The following is a 15,919-nucleotide window of genomic DNA, read 5'->3' as shown; positions in this document are numbered from 1 at the left end:
AATAAGCTTTTTACTTGAACATTTCTGGAAAATTTTGGAAGTATGATATTTTTGAATGTATGAAATTATTGAAGGTCACCTTTGGGGGGCATGATGGAAAATGCAAAAAAAAAACGGGTTGATAATAAATACCAAAATAGGAAATACACAGGTCAGTTTTCAAAAGCATGATGGATTAACAACTTTCGGAACCCTCGTCACGCGAGTGCAACTCGCACTTGTCCTGTTTTTTTTTGAAGTAAAACTTGTTTACGCATGTTTGACTTGAGGAAAGTTGGTGAATGGGTTACATAAGTTTTAATCTATGCGTGCTGCCATCTACAGGCATAGTGAAACAGTATTTAATATTTTAAACTACCAGTAGATGGCGTTCTTAGAGAACTTTGAAATGTACCCGTTTCGTTGCATTTATGCCTGAGGCTCATAGATGGCGCTTTGTTATTTTTAAAAGAAGTTTATTTCCGTCGTGTGGTCTACAGCACACTTGATTTTTGTTTATTTATTTGATAGGTAGATTAATATTTATAATATCAAGTATGGATATATTCATTGTTGCGTTGGTCGGCGCAGGTGCGGCGCGAGGCCGGCAGCGCGCTGTACCGGCTGTGCGCGGGCGGCGAGCCCGCTGTGTTGGCGCCGCTACTACAGCTGCTACTGCAGCACCTGCCGCGTGCTGCCGACATGCGCCCGCATCCGCAGCACCACCACGAGGTATGTGCAGTAATCGGTCTATACATTGAACTATGTGCACTATTTTTTGTAACGTGTCTCGCGAAGTTAATCGCAGTTGATCAAATGTAGCCACAATATTCGCTTCGCTTCGTGCAACCTTACCTCGTCTCGCTTAGTTCTGATCGGTGTCGGTTTTTGCACCGAGTCAAAGGACGACGCTACTTGGTCAATATCGAAACTTCGTCGAAGCGTCGAAACGTCGAAACAAGTACTGTATTTCACGCTTTAGCGACACGGTGACGCCAATAAAATCGCGCACGAAATTCTTGAATTATTCGACAATTTTATTGTACCGGGCAACCACGGGAATTTCTTTCCAACTAGTTAACATACCTAAATATTCCCGTTCTGCCGGTGTTGTTGAGATTGTAACATGTAATGACAAATTCACAGGTAGTACATCACCATGCTGAAGAAGGCAAAGAGCCGTACGGACCTGCATGCAGAGACTACTTCTGGCTGGTCTGTAGGTTAATAGATGGCCTGCCGGAGGATTTTTTTAAAGGTACATAAATCCCGTTTTTACGTATTAAATTAACAATTTTAGGGTTTTCAGTATAAACAATGTATGTTTTTTGTGTTATAGATTTTTTATGAGAATAACATACTTGCATTTAAACATTTTGATCTTTTATGACGTCCGCCTATTATAATGGCCCTATACAGAGTCAAATTATCCTTATAAGAGAGGAGATTTGGTCTGACCACTCTGTTTTAATGCAGGTTGACAGGTTTAAATTAATTATTTAGTGTTTGACTTTATAAGGGCGTGTCCAAACATATAGCAAGTCTCACGCGGCTATCCTTATCTCTCAATAAACCTTACCTCTTTATTGTATTAGTACAGATTATTATTATGTCACGTGTAGAAGGAGCAGTATCAGAAGACATAGGAGCACCGGATCTGAACGAGCTCTGCGAACAGATACGCTGCTCTTTAGAGAAGAGGGAGATCATAGAGAAGCGCTCCGAGCCGTGTTCCCCCGACGACGGGCTCTATGGCCAGCTTAGCTTGTTGACGCATTTGTTGAAGCACCCCTTGAGGTTTAAGAACTCAGAACAGGGTACTAGAACATTGGAAATGGTGAGTGATTTTGAAAAAAAGTTTCTTTTAATATCTACTGGATTTGTTGACTTACATCATAATCATCAACATCAACAACCCATATTTGGCTCACTGTTGAGCACGAGTCTCCTCTCAGAATGACAGGGGTTAGGCCTTAGTCCACCACGCTGGCCCAATGCGGATTGGCAGATTTGACACACATAGAGAATTAAAACAATAATTCTCAGGTATGCAGGTTCATCCTCATGATGTTTTTCCTCCACCGTTTGAGACACGTGATATTTAATTTCGTATAGTACTTGGAAATATATTGATTTTAATAAAAAAAACTCCAATTTACTTACTTTAGAATCTCAACCTAAAAATTGCGTATCTGATCAATTATTTGCAAGCACCAAAAGCACTGTCAACCATTTCGTGGGGTCATATTCTTAGTAAACATGTACACGTCGAAATAGAGGATGTCCGATTTTGTGCTTTAAACCTATATAGGTCTTTTAAGTCACAGTTTTCCTGTTATTCTGCTAAATAAATGGTAATTACTATACTTTAGATACCACATAGACATACGAGCAATATGGTATATAGGTCATATAGACCATCGGAAATTAATTTGGTCCTCTAGCTCACCATATATAATATTAAAAACGCGAAAGTTTGTATGGATGTTTGTTACTCTTTAACGCCGCAACTACTGAACCTACTAGTGGCTGGATACACACACTTTTCATCCCGGAAAATTTCATGGTTCCCGAGGGATTTGTGAAAAACAAAATTTCACACGGACGAAGTCGCGGGCGTCCGCGAGTAACGGACTAATTTAACTTCTTCTATATATTTAATGTTATCATTTATCTAATTAAATAATAAACAGACATACAATACGACACTGAAAATCAATAAATGTCAAATTGACAGGTATTCGAGTTTCTGTTCGACGTGCCGAACCCGTCGCAGCGCAACCTCCCCAAGTGCAAATCTCAGAAGTCCCGCGCTGCGGCCTACGACTTATTAGTGGAGCTGGTCAGAGGCGCGCCCGACAACTATATGGTGTTGCACCACAAACTGATGGAACACCATAAACCTGGTGAGTTGACGGTTTTGATGGTCAATCTTTTTTTTTTTTAAAGAACAAGTTAGTCCTTGACTACAATCTCACCTGATGATAAATGATGATGCAACTTACTAACTTGTTAAGAGGAGGATGGAAATCCACACCCCTTTCGGTTTCTACATGGCATCGTACCGGAACGGTAAATCGTTTGGTTGTACGTCTTTTCCGGTAGGTAACTAGCCACGGCCGAAGCCTCCCACCAGCTGGGCCAATTAAGAAAACCTCAACCGGCCCAGCCGGGGATCAAACCCAGAACCTCCGTCTTGTAAATCCACCGCGCATACCACTACGCCACGGAGGCCGTCAAAGTCTGACAGGTTTTTCACCAGTGACGTTCCTGGTGTAAAACTCGAATCTTTGGATTTTATACTTGCGATATCGGTTTACTGTTTTTTTCTGACTTAAGGGCGCAAAAATTAGTAAAAGTTATTTTTTTTTTAAGTTGCATTGTAAACAATGGAAGTTACAAATAATACCTAAATATTGTCTACGATGTCAAGTTGTGTGTATGAAGTGTAAAAACTAACTTAATATATAAATGCGACAGGTCATTCATCATGAAATTTCGAAAACCATATTTTGTGATAGGGCTGGATTAAAGAGGTCTAAGGGCGGACGAAGGTACGGGTGTCTGCTAGTATATACATTAATATACAACGTGTCCCAAAATTCAACGATAAGCGGGCGCCAAAAGATTGACCTGCTCATGAGCACTTAACACGTTGACGGACAGTACTGCCTGTAGGCGTCAAGCCAGTCAGAAGTAATACGACAGTACGCCCTTCGACGTCGATCTTTTGACTAGTTTAAACACAGTACGCCATACGACGTAAAATTTTACCGGCAATCATAAGGAAGGGCATGTTGTACTGTCACCGAAGATATATTTTAGACTTTGTACTGTCACCACACAATGTTAAAAAATCTGTTCAAAGAAAGTACCTGCACTCACACATCCAAATTTTATTGGCACCACCCTTACACACACTACGCCCATAGCCGTCGTGTTTTCATACATTTTGTTTAGTACTGCGCCACGGCGGTGCGCCGACAGGTCGTTACGTGATTTCGCGCGCAATTATTTTTTCGAACGTAAGTATTGTTTGTTTTCAACGTAATTTTATTGTTTTATGAATACAAAATACTAAAACTAGTATATTTGTTTATGCAAATAACTGATTTATGTTGCTAATGTATGTTTTCAATACCATTTAGTTGTAACACATTGTAAACTAATATTTTTGCAGATGGCATTTTCTCGCAATTCATATGAAAAAGAACAAAAGCGGATTCAGGACCTATTTGACGCTGTTTTGACTTCTGAATCGAGTCATGACCCCTTCGAAGATGATGGAGAATTCGGATCCGATGCCGATTTTCAACCATCTGGTGAAGTATCTTCGAGTTCCGAGGATGAAGCTCAGGCATCACAAATCCGTTCTGTCATATCATGTGTTATTATAATAGTTGCGCTGTGACGCTACGCCTATGGGCAATGTATGAAAAATAGTACTGTCTCAGCAACCATAACATGTGAGAGAGTACTGTCCGTCAACGTGTTAAGGAAAAATAATAAAAAAAATATACCTAAATTTTTTTTTTAGTTACAAAATAAATTTTAAAATTCTTTGAAAATTTACACCTTGTATGATATTTTGAACTACCGCAGCTACAATTTCTTAAATATGCTTAAGATTTTTTTTGTATCGGAACCTAAGTAGTACTACTATTCACCACAACTCTTAAAAACACCACAATGCCCGCAGTTTTTACACAAAAAAAAATCAAAATATTTTTTTTCCCTCAAATTTTTAAAGATTTTTACTTTCAGTCTACTTTGACTCATGGTCTTGCAAAAAAAAGTATGAACACCGCTATGGCAAGTTATTTTCAAAGTTGACGCAACTAATCAAGATTTCAAAATAGTATAATACCCTAGGATAACTAGTCACAAAAAAAAATATGCGTACCATTTGTAAACAAGAACCAAATTTCTTAATTGTTCTTGTTGTTAGTAATAAATTTTACTATGTTCCAAAAATGTGTTTGTTATTTTAATTACACAACATTAAAGTAAATGTTCGAATTGTTTTCCACCGGCATTAATACAGGCACGACATCGCCTTAAAAACGACCGTTTTATTTTTCGCGCATATCTTCTAGCATTGATATGTGCCGCAGCCTGAGTGATTTTTTGCCGAAGCTCGTCCAATGTCGTAATCGGTTTTGCGTAGATCCTGTCTTTGAGACAACCCCAATAAAAGAAATCCAGGGGGTGTAGGTCGGGTGATCGGGGTGGCCATAGGATAGGACCAAGTCGCCCGATCCAACGCCCCGGATACTCGTGGTCTAGGTATTGTCTCACAGGACGAGCGTAGTGAGCTGGGCAACCATCATTTTGATACCACATATTTTGAAGGTCGCTTAGGGGGACGTCTTCTAGTAATTCTTGCAAATCATTTTGTAAAAAGTTCAAATAACTGTCCCCATCTAAGTTTCCTTGTAATTCAAAAGGCCCAATCACTTTTCCATTTAAAATGCCCGTCCATAAGTTGACCTTAAATTGATATTGGGATTTGTCTTCTCTCATCAGGTGCGGATTCTCATTGCTCCAGCTGTGTAGGTTGTGAAGATTTAAATAGCCATCTTTCTTGCAGGTTGTTTCATCCGACCATAGTACTTTATCCAAGAACTGAGGATCTTCCCGATGCTTTTGAAGCATCACTCGGCAAAATGCGATCCGCAGTGGATAGTCCCGTGATAGTAACGTTTGTACACGTCTGTAATGATATGGGTGTAGCCGATGACATTTTAGTATTCGATGTGCTGAACTTTTTGGGATTCCCGTAGCTGCTTCTATGGCACGCACTGAGGTATAATATATATATAGTTGAATCAATGTTTATTTCATTGAGAACTTCTTCATCGCATTCCGATCTAGGTCTTCCAGCGTTTCTTCTAGCTGACGGCAAACGACCCTCCGAAAACGCTTGATGCACATTCATAAATACCCGATAATCTGGATATCTTTGAGCGTTTGGGTACCTTTCTCGATACAATCTGCTAGCAGCGTTAGCATTGCACCGACATTCTCCATAAATGAGATGCATGTTAGCGTATTCCATCGGCGTGTATGGTTGCGGCATGATAACGCTAAACAGTCCAAAATACACCAAAAGTCCAATTCACAAAACACAGGCACAGTCCAAAATAATGCCAGGTCAGTTCAGTTTGCAGATCACTTAAGTCCAGTCCAAAATGCAAAGCCAAAAGTCGTTAGTACGAGAGCCACGTCAATTGAATACGGAAAGTTGCGCAGTAAACAAAGGAGCAGAGCGTACTGACTTGCTGGGAACAGGATTTTCTTTACCTGCATCATTGTCATTCAACAAAGAACATCTGTCTATCCCTCTCTAACGTATACTTATCGCTATCTTTCTCTCTCTCTCTCTCTCTTATTTTTAAATGTTATCGTTCGTTCCATTAAAATTCTAGGAAATTGCAACGTATGACTCACATCATTTTGTGCATAAAGTAAAAGTGATTTCTAGGAGCAAAAACATTTTAGAAATTTAGTTCTTGTTTACAAATGGTACGCATATTTTTTTTTTGCGACTAGTTATCCTAGGGTATTATACTATTTTGAAATCTTGATTAGTTGCGTCAACTTTGAAAATAACTTGCCATAGCGGTGTTCATACTTTTTTTTGCAAGACCATGAGTCAAAGTAGACTGAAAGTAAAAATCTTTAAAAATTTGAGGGAAAAAAAATATTTTGATATTTTTTTGTGTAAAAACTGCGGGCATTGTGGTGTTTTTAAGAGTTGTGGTGAATAGTAGTACTACTTAGGTTCCGATACAAAAAAAATCTTAAGCATATTTAAGAAATTGTAGCTGCGGTAGTTCAAAATATCATACAAGGTGTAAATTTTCAAAGAATTTTAAAATTTATTTTGTAACTAAAAAAAAAAATTAGGTATATTTTTTTTATTATTTTTCCTTAAGTGCTCATGAGCAGGTCAATCTTTTGGCGCCCGCTTATCGTTGAATTTTGGGACACGTTGTATATGTATAATATAAGTAAACGTAAAATTGTGCATGTGTGCGCTCAGTGGAGTAGATGATTTTGTAAGCATGTAACATATCTAATAGTTGAATAGAAGCAGGCGTTACTTTGAGGAAGTTCAACGTGCAATTGCTAAGTCAAAACTTTTGCAATTGCACGTTGTAGAGTCAACATCTCCTGAGGATGCTCCGGTTTTGGGGTGAAACGTACGTAGAGAGTATTTTACGGACCTGGGTGACGTTGTCGCATGGGTTCGTCGACTTTTCGCGGATGATAGCAAAATATATAAATCATTATATAATATCTAATAGTTGAAAATGTTTGCGTTTACCCGTCTGTTTGTTTGTAGGACCTCAATCATCATACCCATGGGACTACTGGCCGGCGGAGGAGTCGCGCTCGGAGTGCGGCTACGTGGGGCTCACGAACCTCGGCGCGACGTGCTACATGGCGTCGTGCATGCAGCACCTGTACATGATGCCGGCGGCGCGCGCGGCCGTGCTGAGCGCTGACTCCACCGCCAGCAGACACGGGACCACTTTACACGAGATGCAACGCATGTTCGCTTATCTTATGGTTAGTTTGATGCCTTTCTGTTGTGCCGCAGCGTCACAATGTTGCCCTTACCTGTCTGTCAACACACTGTTTTACATACTAGCGCATATAATGCGTCAGTACGAATTCCGTCCGTTTTTTAGCGTGCCAGACAAGTGCCGTGGCAGACAAAATAATATTCTTCTATACAGTGTTTATTAACGTATTTATATCTATCATAACGCGGCCGCGCAGACGTTGACAGACACGGGCCGCGTCGGCCAGTATTCGCGGAAAGAATATTTTGTCAGCGGTTTAGGTCTGTAGAGTCCATGAAACCTGAATTAAAATTATCAAATGTCAATGAGCGCCATACGGTGTCGGTGGGTGTCTGCCACGCTACTTGTCTGTGACTCATTGTGTCTGTAGATATAAACAGACCTTAACTTAGCAAAACGACGTCTCTGCTTACTTTACTTGTTTCTTTCCACGCCACTCGTGTTTGGCGGTTGGCTTAGAACAGGATAGAAGGGTTAAATAAGATATTTTAACATAACCTACGAAGTTATACTTTGCGTCTGGCTCAAACGAATTTTTGCTAAGAAATAAAATGGCAGAGTTGTGGTTTTTAAATAGGTTCTTTGGTCATTTTTTAAATCATGGCAGTTATGTTTATAGTATGGTATGGTGTGGTAACAGCAGCTTACATACTAAAAACAGTATCAAAATTGTGTGTATTTGAGTATAGTACTAAACTAAAGTAAGTATCATGTCGATTGTATATCTAAGGCAATCCAATGACATCAGCATTTTCCCTTTAAGGATGTATAGACTGGAGTTATTGTTTGTTTGGGGATTATTTAAAAATTTTGAATTTTTACTTTTACTGCAGGAGAGTGAGAGAAAAGCTTACAACCCGAGGAGTTTTTGCAAAGTGTATCAGATGGACCACCAGCCTCTGAACACGGGCGAGCAGAAGGACATGGCGGAGTTCTTCATCGACCTCGTGTCTAAACTAGAAGAGATGACGCCCGAACTCAAGAAGTTAGTCAAGACGCTCTTCTGCGGTGTCCTTAGCAATAATGTTGTATCACTGGTAAGTGATTTAAAAATATTTGTGTAAATTTTTTGTCTACAAGGTTTTGATTTTACAAATGGAGTCATATTCAAATTCGTTTGTTTCAACTAGACTGTTGTTCTGTTTACAAGCACTTTTAAAACGGCATGTTTGACTATTTTATTAAGTGGCTCTATAGACCACTGTTTCGCAAAGCAGATTCCCAATTGTAAAAGCCGTCAAGAAACTCAGCAGTTTCTCTTTTAAAACAATGGTCATTTACATTTAAATCATTATCACTATGTCCCTTATGACGATGAAAACTGGTTGTCATGAAGAATGTGACGTGAAGTTTTGCGTGTCTGGGTGTGCGTGCTTGTTTTTGCATCTACGTGCATGTGTGTTTACGTACACTTCAGTAAAGTGACACTTTATTGCATCAGGACTGTCCGCACGTTTCAAGGACTCTAGAAGAGTTTTACACGGTCCGCTGCCAAGTGGCGGACATGCGGAACCTGCACCAGAGCTTGGACGAGGTCACTGTGAAGGATACGTTGGAAGGCGACAACTGCTATACGTGCTCGCAGTGCGCGAACAAAGTTCGGGCGGAGAAAAGGTAATTAACTCAAAGTACACACAGAAAAAGAACTGCGATATCTGTATCTGCGGTTTTTTTTTTCATTTCATTTCATTTCTGAATATTGTGGTACTGGGAAGATACCCAATCTCGAATGGGTGCTCGTTATTCACCGGCTTATAATATACGTCTCTGTGAAATAATATTGCCGCAGACAGTGAACTCAAAAAGTTTGAAAGTTTTTAATTTAAATTTCAAAAGGTGGCTGGAACGCCATGGTAGGTTAGGTATACGTTATCTGTTGTTTTAGGTTATTTATATTTTTAAATCTTGTTTATTTTATAAAATAAATTCATATTTAGGTAATTTAAAAGCCAATGACATATGAAAAAGAATATAAAGCAATAACAGTACATCACCCAATAGGCCCTTCCTTCTACGACTATTACCCTACTATATCTCAAATATATGAAATACTCGTGTCTCTGTATTTGTTACCAAACTCCTCCGAAACGGCTGATTTTTATGATATTTTGTGTGGTCTGACATTCGACTAAATCTATTTTTCATATCCCCAAAATGATAAGGGTCATCATCATCTCCTTTCCCTTATCCCACTTAAATGGGGTCATACAAATATGTCAATATTTTGTTTTGGCATATTTTTAATGGCTAGTGATTTTATGACCGCCCGCCTGCCTGACGTCAGCCCTCCTTGGAATTCTCAGTTAGGTGGGTTTTTAATGTATTTTTTTAACCCTACATGATAAGATCTAATATCGAAAGGGTCAGTCGAAATGGCTAGTTCACTTCCAAAAATCCTTACAGGGCGTGTTTTAAAAAGCTGCCTCGCATCCTGTGCTTCAACACAATGCGCTACACGTTCAACATGCTGACGATGCTGAAGGAGAAGGTCAACACGCACTTCTCGTTCCCGATGCGGCTCGACATGTCCGGATATGTTGAGAAGCACCTAATGCCAGCGCAGTACCAGGGTAAGTTTTAAGCTCCGCAAGTTTATCTCAGCAATCCTACTTTAAAAAATAAAATTTATAAAGCCTCAATAGCTCAACGGAAAGAGCGGTCGGACTCATCACCCTAGGGTGGTGGATCCCCGCCCCGTTGGTCTATTGTCGTACCCACTCCTAGCAGTCTTTCTCGACTAGTTGGAGGGGAATGGGAATATTGCTCATATTATAAAATATATGGCAAATATTCTTTTAAAAAACAATTATGAAAAAAGGGTGGAAAAGGAGACATAACAAAAAAAAATATACATACAGCCGAACGTAGAATTTCCTCCTTTTTGGAAGTCGGTTAAAAAGAGAGAGAGAGAGAAGAAAGGATTAACCAAACGGTTTAGTGTTTGACTGTTTGTCAAAATTATTAGTTATTAATTAGTCAACATTGTGACGTCACAAAATAGACGACAGCTTTTTTGACGTTTGAAAAAAAATATAAAATACATGGTTTTTAAATTAAGTTTTCTATGAAATCCTTAACTATATTATAATCTAAAACCATGTGTCGATAATTCGGTATTTTTTATGTGTTCTAAATGTACATTTGTATAATTATACTAGCTGAAGCCGCGCGGTTTCACCCGCGTGATTCCCGTTCCCGTAGGAATACGGGGATAACATATAGCCTATAGCCTTCCTCGATAAATGGGCTATCTAACACTGAAAGAATTTTCAAATCAGACCAGTAGTTCCTGAGATTAGCGCGTTTAGATGGTCTGTTATTAGTATAGATAGTCTGTTATTAGGTACTTGAATCAGATACATTTTCAGAGGAGAAAATAAAATCGGCGGAGTTGAAAAAGGATGCTGAAGGAGGTTCTTATAACGAAACTGAAGATCTGGATTCTGAACAACATTATGAGTAAGATTTTCTTTAACATTTTCTATAGCATATAGGCCATAGCATAGCGTCAACATTTTATAATTCATTGATTAAAACACGACTATTATCACTGTAATGTTAAGTGATTGTAAAATTTACATGATGATTAAATGCTTTTTTTTGTTTTATGGTCCTGGATCCTCTAAGGCCCTTTATGACATGACAGGTAGCAGCGACAGTGATTGTACCATTATTTTGTAGTAGAAGTAACACCTCAAGCAGGTCCCAGGACCTTGAATGTAAGTCTAAGGGAGAATGCATGCATACTCGAAGAACTCGTAAAACTTTATACAGCAATAAAAAGTTAAAAGCTAACACGATAGGCATATAATTACCTCTGACTAGTTCTACAAGGTTGATTATAATATCGCCATATCCACAGGTATGAATTAATAGGCGTGACAGTACACACGGGCACTGCGGACGGCGGCCATTACTACTCGTTCATCCGCGACCGGGAGCACGACCACCCTGACCGCTGGCTGCTGTTCAACGACGCGGAGGTGAAGCCGTTCGACCCGGCGCACATCGCTGCCGAGTGCTTCGGCGGCGAGATGACCGTGAGTACGGTGTCACTCTAGCGTTACACATTACTGCTCGTACATCCGCGACCGGGAGCACGACCACCCCGACCGCTGGCTGCTGTTCAACGACGCGGAGGTGAAGCCGTTCGACCCGGCGCACATCGCTGCCGAGTGCTTCGGCGGCGAGATGACCGTGAGTACGGTGTCACTCTAGCGTTACACATTACTGCTCGTACATCCGCGACCAGGAGCACGACCACAACGATATAAAGAAACCAAAAGATATACTATCGGTAGAATATTTCACAAAGACCTATACTTCATTTTCAGAGTAAAACATACGATTCAGTGACGGATAAGTTCATGGACTTCTCATTCGAGAAAACAAACAGCGCGTACATGCTGTTCTACGAGTTGAGCCCGCCGCGCACGCAGCGCGGCTCCGACTGCGGTCAGCAAGAGGAGGCACAGGTACGCTAGGCTTATACCTTTTACAAACATTTGTTTTTCGAAAAGATATTATTTGAAAGAATAATACATATATTCTTTCAAATAATATATTTTATTCCATTAAATTTACTAAACGACTGGTCATGTGATGTGTGAGTGAGTGTCATTACATTTTAATTAGCTAATTTTCTATGATGCTCTAACTCATTGCGTGTTACTCGTACATAACCTAAATGTAAAAAACCTCAATAGCTCAACGGTAAAGGGGTCGGACTCATCACTAGAGGTCGTGGCTCGATCCCCGCCCGCTAGACTATTGTCGTATCCACTCCTATTACAGTCTTTCCCGACTAATCGGAGGGGAATGGGAATATTTATCATATTTAATAGATATAATATTCTTTATTAAAAAAAAAGATAAACTAAGATATATTAAGCACTGTACGTCAGCTGTATAGCTACATATATAGTGTTATAAGCATGTCGGTGATGCGAACACACGAGAAGTCTCCAATCCAAAAAGTGTCTTAAGGTGCACGGCACGCTTGTGCCAGTCATGAGCACGTCGGTGACGCGAACCTATAAGATTTTCGGCTGCCCAACGTGGCTAAAGAAGTTATCATTTCAATAATAAAAAAAAAATAATGTCTCCATCAACAACGTAGTCGTCGCGAGCCGAAGAGAGTGCCAGCTCGGCGCTGGAGCGACGCGACGCGCTGCCCGCCGTGAGCCTGCCGCCCGATCTGCTGCACTGGATATGGGACGACAACATGCACTTCCTGCACGACAAGAACATCTTCCAGCATTCCTACTTCACGTATGTACTCGTATCTGTAACATGCAACTCAGTACTGCCGTGCGTGTGTAAACTTCGTTTTTTTAGAATTGCAAAATTTTGTAAACAAACATGGCCGTATTCATCACTGACATTAGTTGTGACGTCATCCTAGGAATGGGCCGTTGATGAACTATATCGAGAATTAACTACTACTAATCGAATTAAATTTCGTAAAGGTCAACTTATGAAGTAAAACGCGTATGTTACCACATTAATTTTATAAATTCTGGAGCATATTTATTGGCATATCTATTATTAACCATCGAGCATAATATCATTATATTATTATTTCATCATAATATAATGATATTATGCTCGCTAAATTGTTCATCCCTTCTCGAAATTACAAAGCAAATCTTGTACTTGTATATTTATATTTACTATTGAATGAAAGTCTGATGCAAAGAATAATATTTTAGTTTTACGTACGTTTCATTCTACGTACCTACAAATATTTCATAAACTATTCAATTATTTTAGTAGTTAATGAAACTAATTTCTAAATTGTTTATTATACAGGATGATAAGTAAAAGTACAATGTGTTTATTGAAATATTATTTAATGAACATCAAAATGGACGATGATCCAAATGTTGTTTACATTTTATATCAATTGTAAAAAAAATCACTTTACTTAAAAACTCACTTCTAAGTTGGCAACACTAATCACACAGTCAAAATACGCGCGATATCTATCTACCTCTTTCTGTTGCATATTAATTAATACCTACCAAATAACATTTTTTTCACTTGTGTCTGTTATAAATTAAAAGAGTACTAACAAATTTAGGCAGTAATTGGTAACGCATTATCTTTTTTTAACATATAAGTACGTAACTAACTAAACAGCACTATGAAAAAATTACTTTATTCAAATTACTCAATTACGATATCGATACTGAACGGAATACATTCGATATTTACAATCGGTAAATCGTTCATTTTTAATCTGTGGTGACAATTTTACTTGGCACAACCTTAGAGAGACGAAACGTCAAATTAACATTTAAATGTAATCTGTGTGCATAATTTCGTGTTTAATTTCGTTTATTTCTAAAAATTTTGATTAAACCCTGTGTAAATTAAAAAAATGTTACGTTTGTATGATTCTCCATAGGTGGATTGTAAAGAACAAAGTGTTTGTGCGTGTTTTAATAGTTTGATGGTTCTGAAAACTGTTATGAAAGTTTGGCATCGACAAAAGGGTTTGTTTATTTACTAAATAGCGCAATTCAATCTGGACATGGTATACATTACACTGTATCTTTCACGGAACATTGAATAACCTGGAATTCGCATCTTTAATTTTTAGTTTTGAATACTCCGTACAGGGGGGGGGCACACCAAAAACCTCCTAACATGGTGTTGACTGAAAATTAGAAATATGTTATTCTTCAGTGTTTGAAAAAATAACTTAATTGCCTTAATTTAGAGTTAAAAAAATATTTATTCTTTTGAACTATTTATTATTTCTTATTGACACAGATATAAAGATTTCTGTCGAAAATGTTCCACATGTTTTATTTTTTCGAGGAAATTGAGTTTGTAATAAAATAAATAGACCCTGCGCCTCTTGGTCATTCTATTACTAAAGTGTTAGATTTGGCGTTCTATGTTCTGTGATATCATTAGACAGTTTTGTTGTAACACTCCTAAATGGGGTCTTCGAATGTAGTCACTGAATATGTTGACATTTAAATAATTTCCAAAAAAATCCTTTGTGAATCTATACTTAAAAAATCCTGCTTGTTAGCACATTGTAACTTCGTTTCATGATGTCGTGGAGTCCTGGGTCGGACAATAACATTTCTTGTTCTAGAAAATTTCTGGAATTTCTAGAAAAAAGTAGAGGAAGTTATTGAACATTTTATCCCGTTGATGTATATATGTGTTGTGGTGCAGATTCATGGGTCAGATGTGCAGTTCTGTGCCGCAGTCGCTGCTCACGTTACGGCCAGAAGTGACGGAGGTCGCCGCGAGACTGTCCACTTCTTTTTTCATTGAAACGTTTATACATGCCAAGGAAAAGGTAATCCATAAAATAATAATTGCGACCGTTACTACTATTATAAATGCGAAAATTAGTTAATTTGTTAACCTTTTAATTCTAAAGGATACATACATTTTAACGAGCCGTTGTCTTCAAGGTATGTCATACAAATACATAAAAAGCATAAGTGTTGCGGAAACATCACGCCTTCTACAGCTGTCTGTTGTTGGCTATGAACTCGTATCTATAAACTACTCAAACAGTCATCGTGATTTTGAAGTAAAACTTCTTTCGCTTGACTTTTTTTGAAGTTGTTGAATAGGTTACGAAAATTGTAATCGGGCGATTTGTGCTGCCATCTACAGGTGAAACTGTGTTTGTTATTTTAAACTACCGGTAGATGGCGTTTTCAGAAAACTTTGAAATAATCCTTTTTTGTACACTTCAAGAACCTTTTGCGATACAGTTATCTCATAGATGGCGCTTTGTGTTTTATTTTTGAAAGACGTTTTACTTCAGTCGTGTGGTCTACAGCACCTCGTTTCGTTTTAATTAACATTATTATAACATTCGTAAATGGGTGTAAAGCTGCGGACAATAGCTAGTGAATATCCAAAGCTCAAGAAGTCTTGCATAACAATTTGCATCTCATAATGTTTAATCCTTTGCTAACATGAGGTTAGTAACTGAAAAAAAATGTCATTTAAATTGTTTGTAGTAGTTTCTGAATATCAATTACTGATTGGTTGGTTTTTGATATTTAGACAATTTAATTCTGTTTTAAATTTCCAGCCTACAATGGTGTCTTGGGTGGAGTTGGTCACTAAACAGTTCAACGCGTCGGCGGCGGCATCCGAGTGGTTTCTTGGCCACATGGCCGACGACACTTGGTGGCCGATGCAAGTGAGTTGTTGAGATAAGACGAAAGACAATACTTTGTCGATCAATAGAAACCGCTATTGATGGACAAAGTGTTTTTTTTTCTTCTCGAGATATCTCGTGGTGCACATCCTAGACTTACAGGCGTAAGACTTACGTTTTTAACTTTATACCACTGCGTAGCGGG

At 38.6% G+C, this 15,919-nt stretch overlaps 1 protein-coding gene and 1 long non-coding RNA gene across 2 annotated transcripts in view; both read left to right on the top strand.

Annotated features, from left to right (window-relative positions):
- Positions 1-15,919, top strand: part of LOC112044342 (ubiquitin carboxyl-terminal hydrolase puf) — a 70,493-nt gene that overhangs the window by 20,367 nt on the left and 34,207 nt on the right. Inside the window, exons 26-39 of the mRNA XM_024080161.2 lie at positions 571-711; positions 1,126-1,237; positions 1,602-1,816; positions 2,717-2,885; positions 7,328-7,554; positions 8,405-8,608; positions 9,013-9,185; positions 9,975-10,141; positions 10,940-11,030; positions 11,434-11,611; positions 11,906-12,046; positions 12,691-12,842; positions 14,766-14,892; positions 15,646-15,756. Of these exons, the coding sequence (XP_023935929.1) occupies positions 571-711; positions 1,126-1,237; positions 1,602-1,816; positions 2,717-2,885; positions 7,328-7,554; positions 8,405-8,608; positions 9,013-9,185; positions 9,975-10,141; positions 10,940-11,030; positions 11,434-11,611; positions 11,906-12,046; positions 12,691-12,842; positions 14,766-14,892; positions 15,646-15,756 (2,208 nt within the window). The remainder of the gene's footprint in view (positions 1-570; positions 712-1,125; positions 1,238-1,601; positions 1,817-2,716; positions 2,886-7,327; positions 7,555-8,404; positions 8,609-9,012; positions 9,186-9,974; positions 10,142-10,939; positions 11,031-11,433; positions 11,612-11,905; positions 12,047-12,690; positions 12,843-14,765; positions 14,893-15,645; positions 15,757-15,919) is intronic.
- Positions 2,895-4,859, top strand: LOC128199276 (uncharacterized). The gene is made up of 2 exons (XR_008251928.1): positions 2,895-4,004; positions 4,160-4,859. It is a non-coding gene; the product is annotated as an uncharacterized LOC128199276 (long non-coding RNA).

This window comes from Bicyclus anynana, chromosome 21 (assembly GCF_947172395.1).
Source record: "Bicyclus anynana chromosome 21, ilBicAnyn1.1, whole genome shotgun sequence".
Taxonomy (NCBI): domain Eukaryota; kingdom Metazoa; phylum Arthropoda; class Insecta; order Lepidoptera; family Nymphalidae; genus Bicyclus; species Bicyclus anynana.
This window is presented reverse-complemented; position numbering and strand designations above follow the sequence as displayed.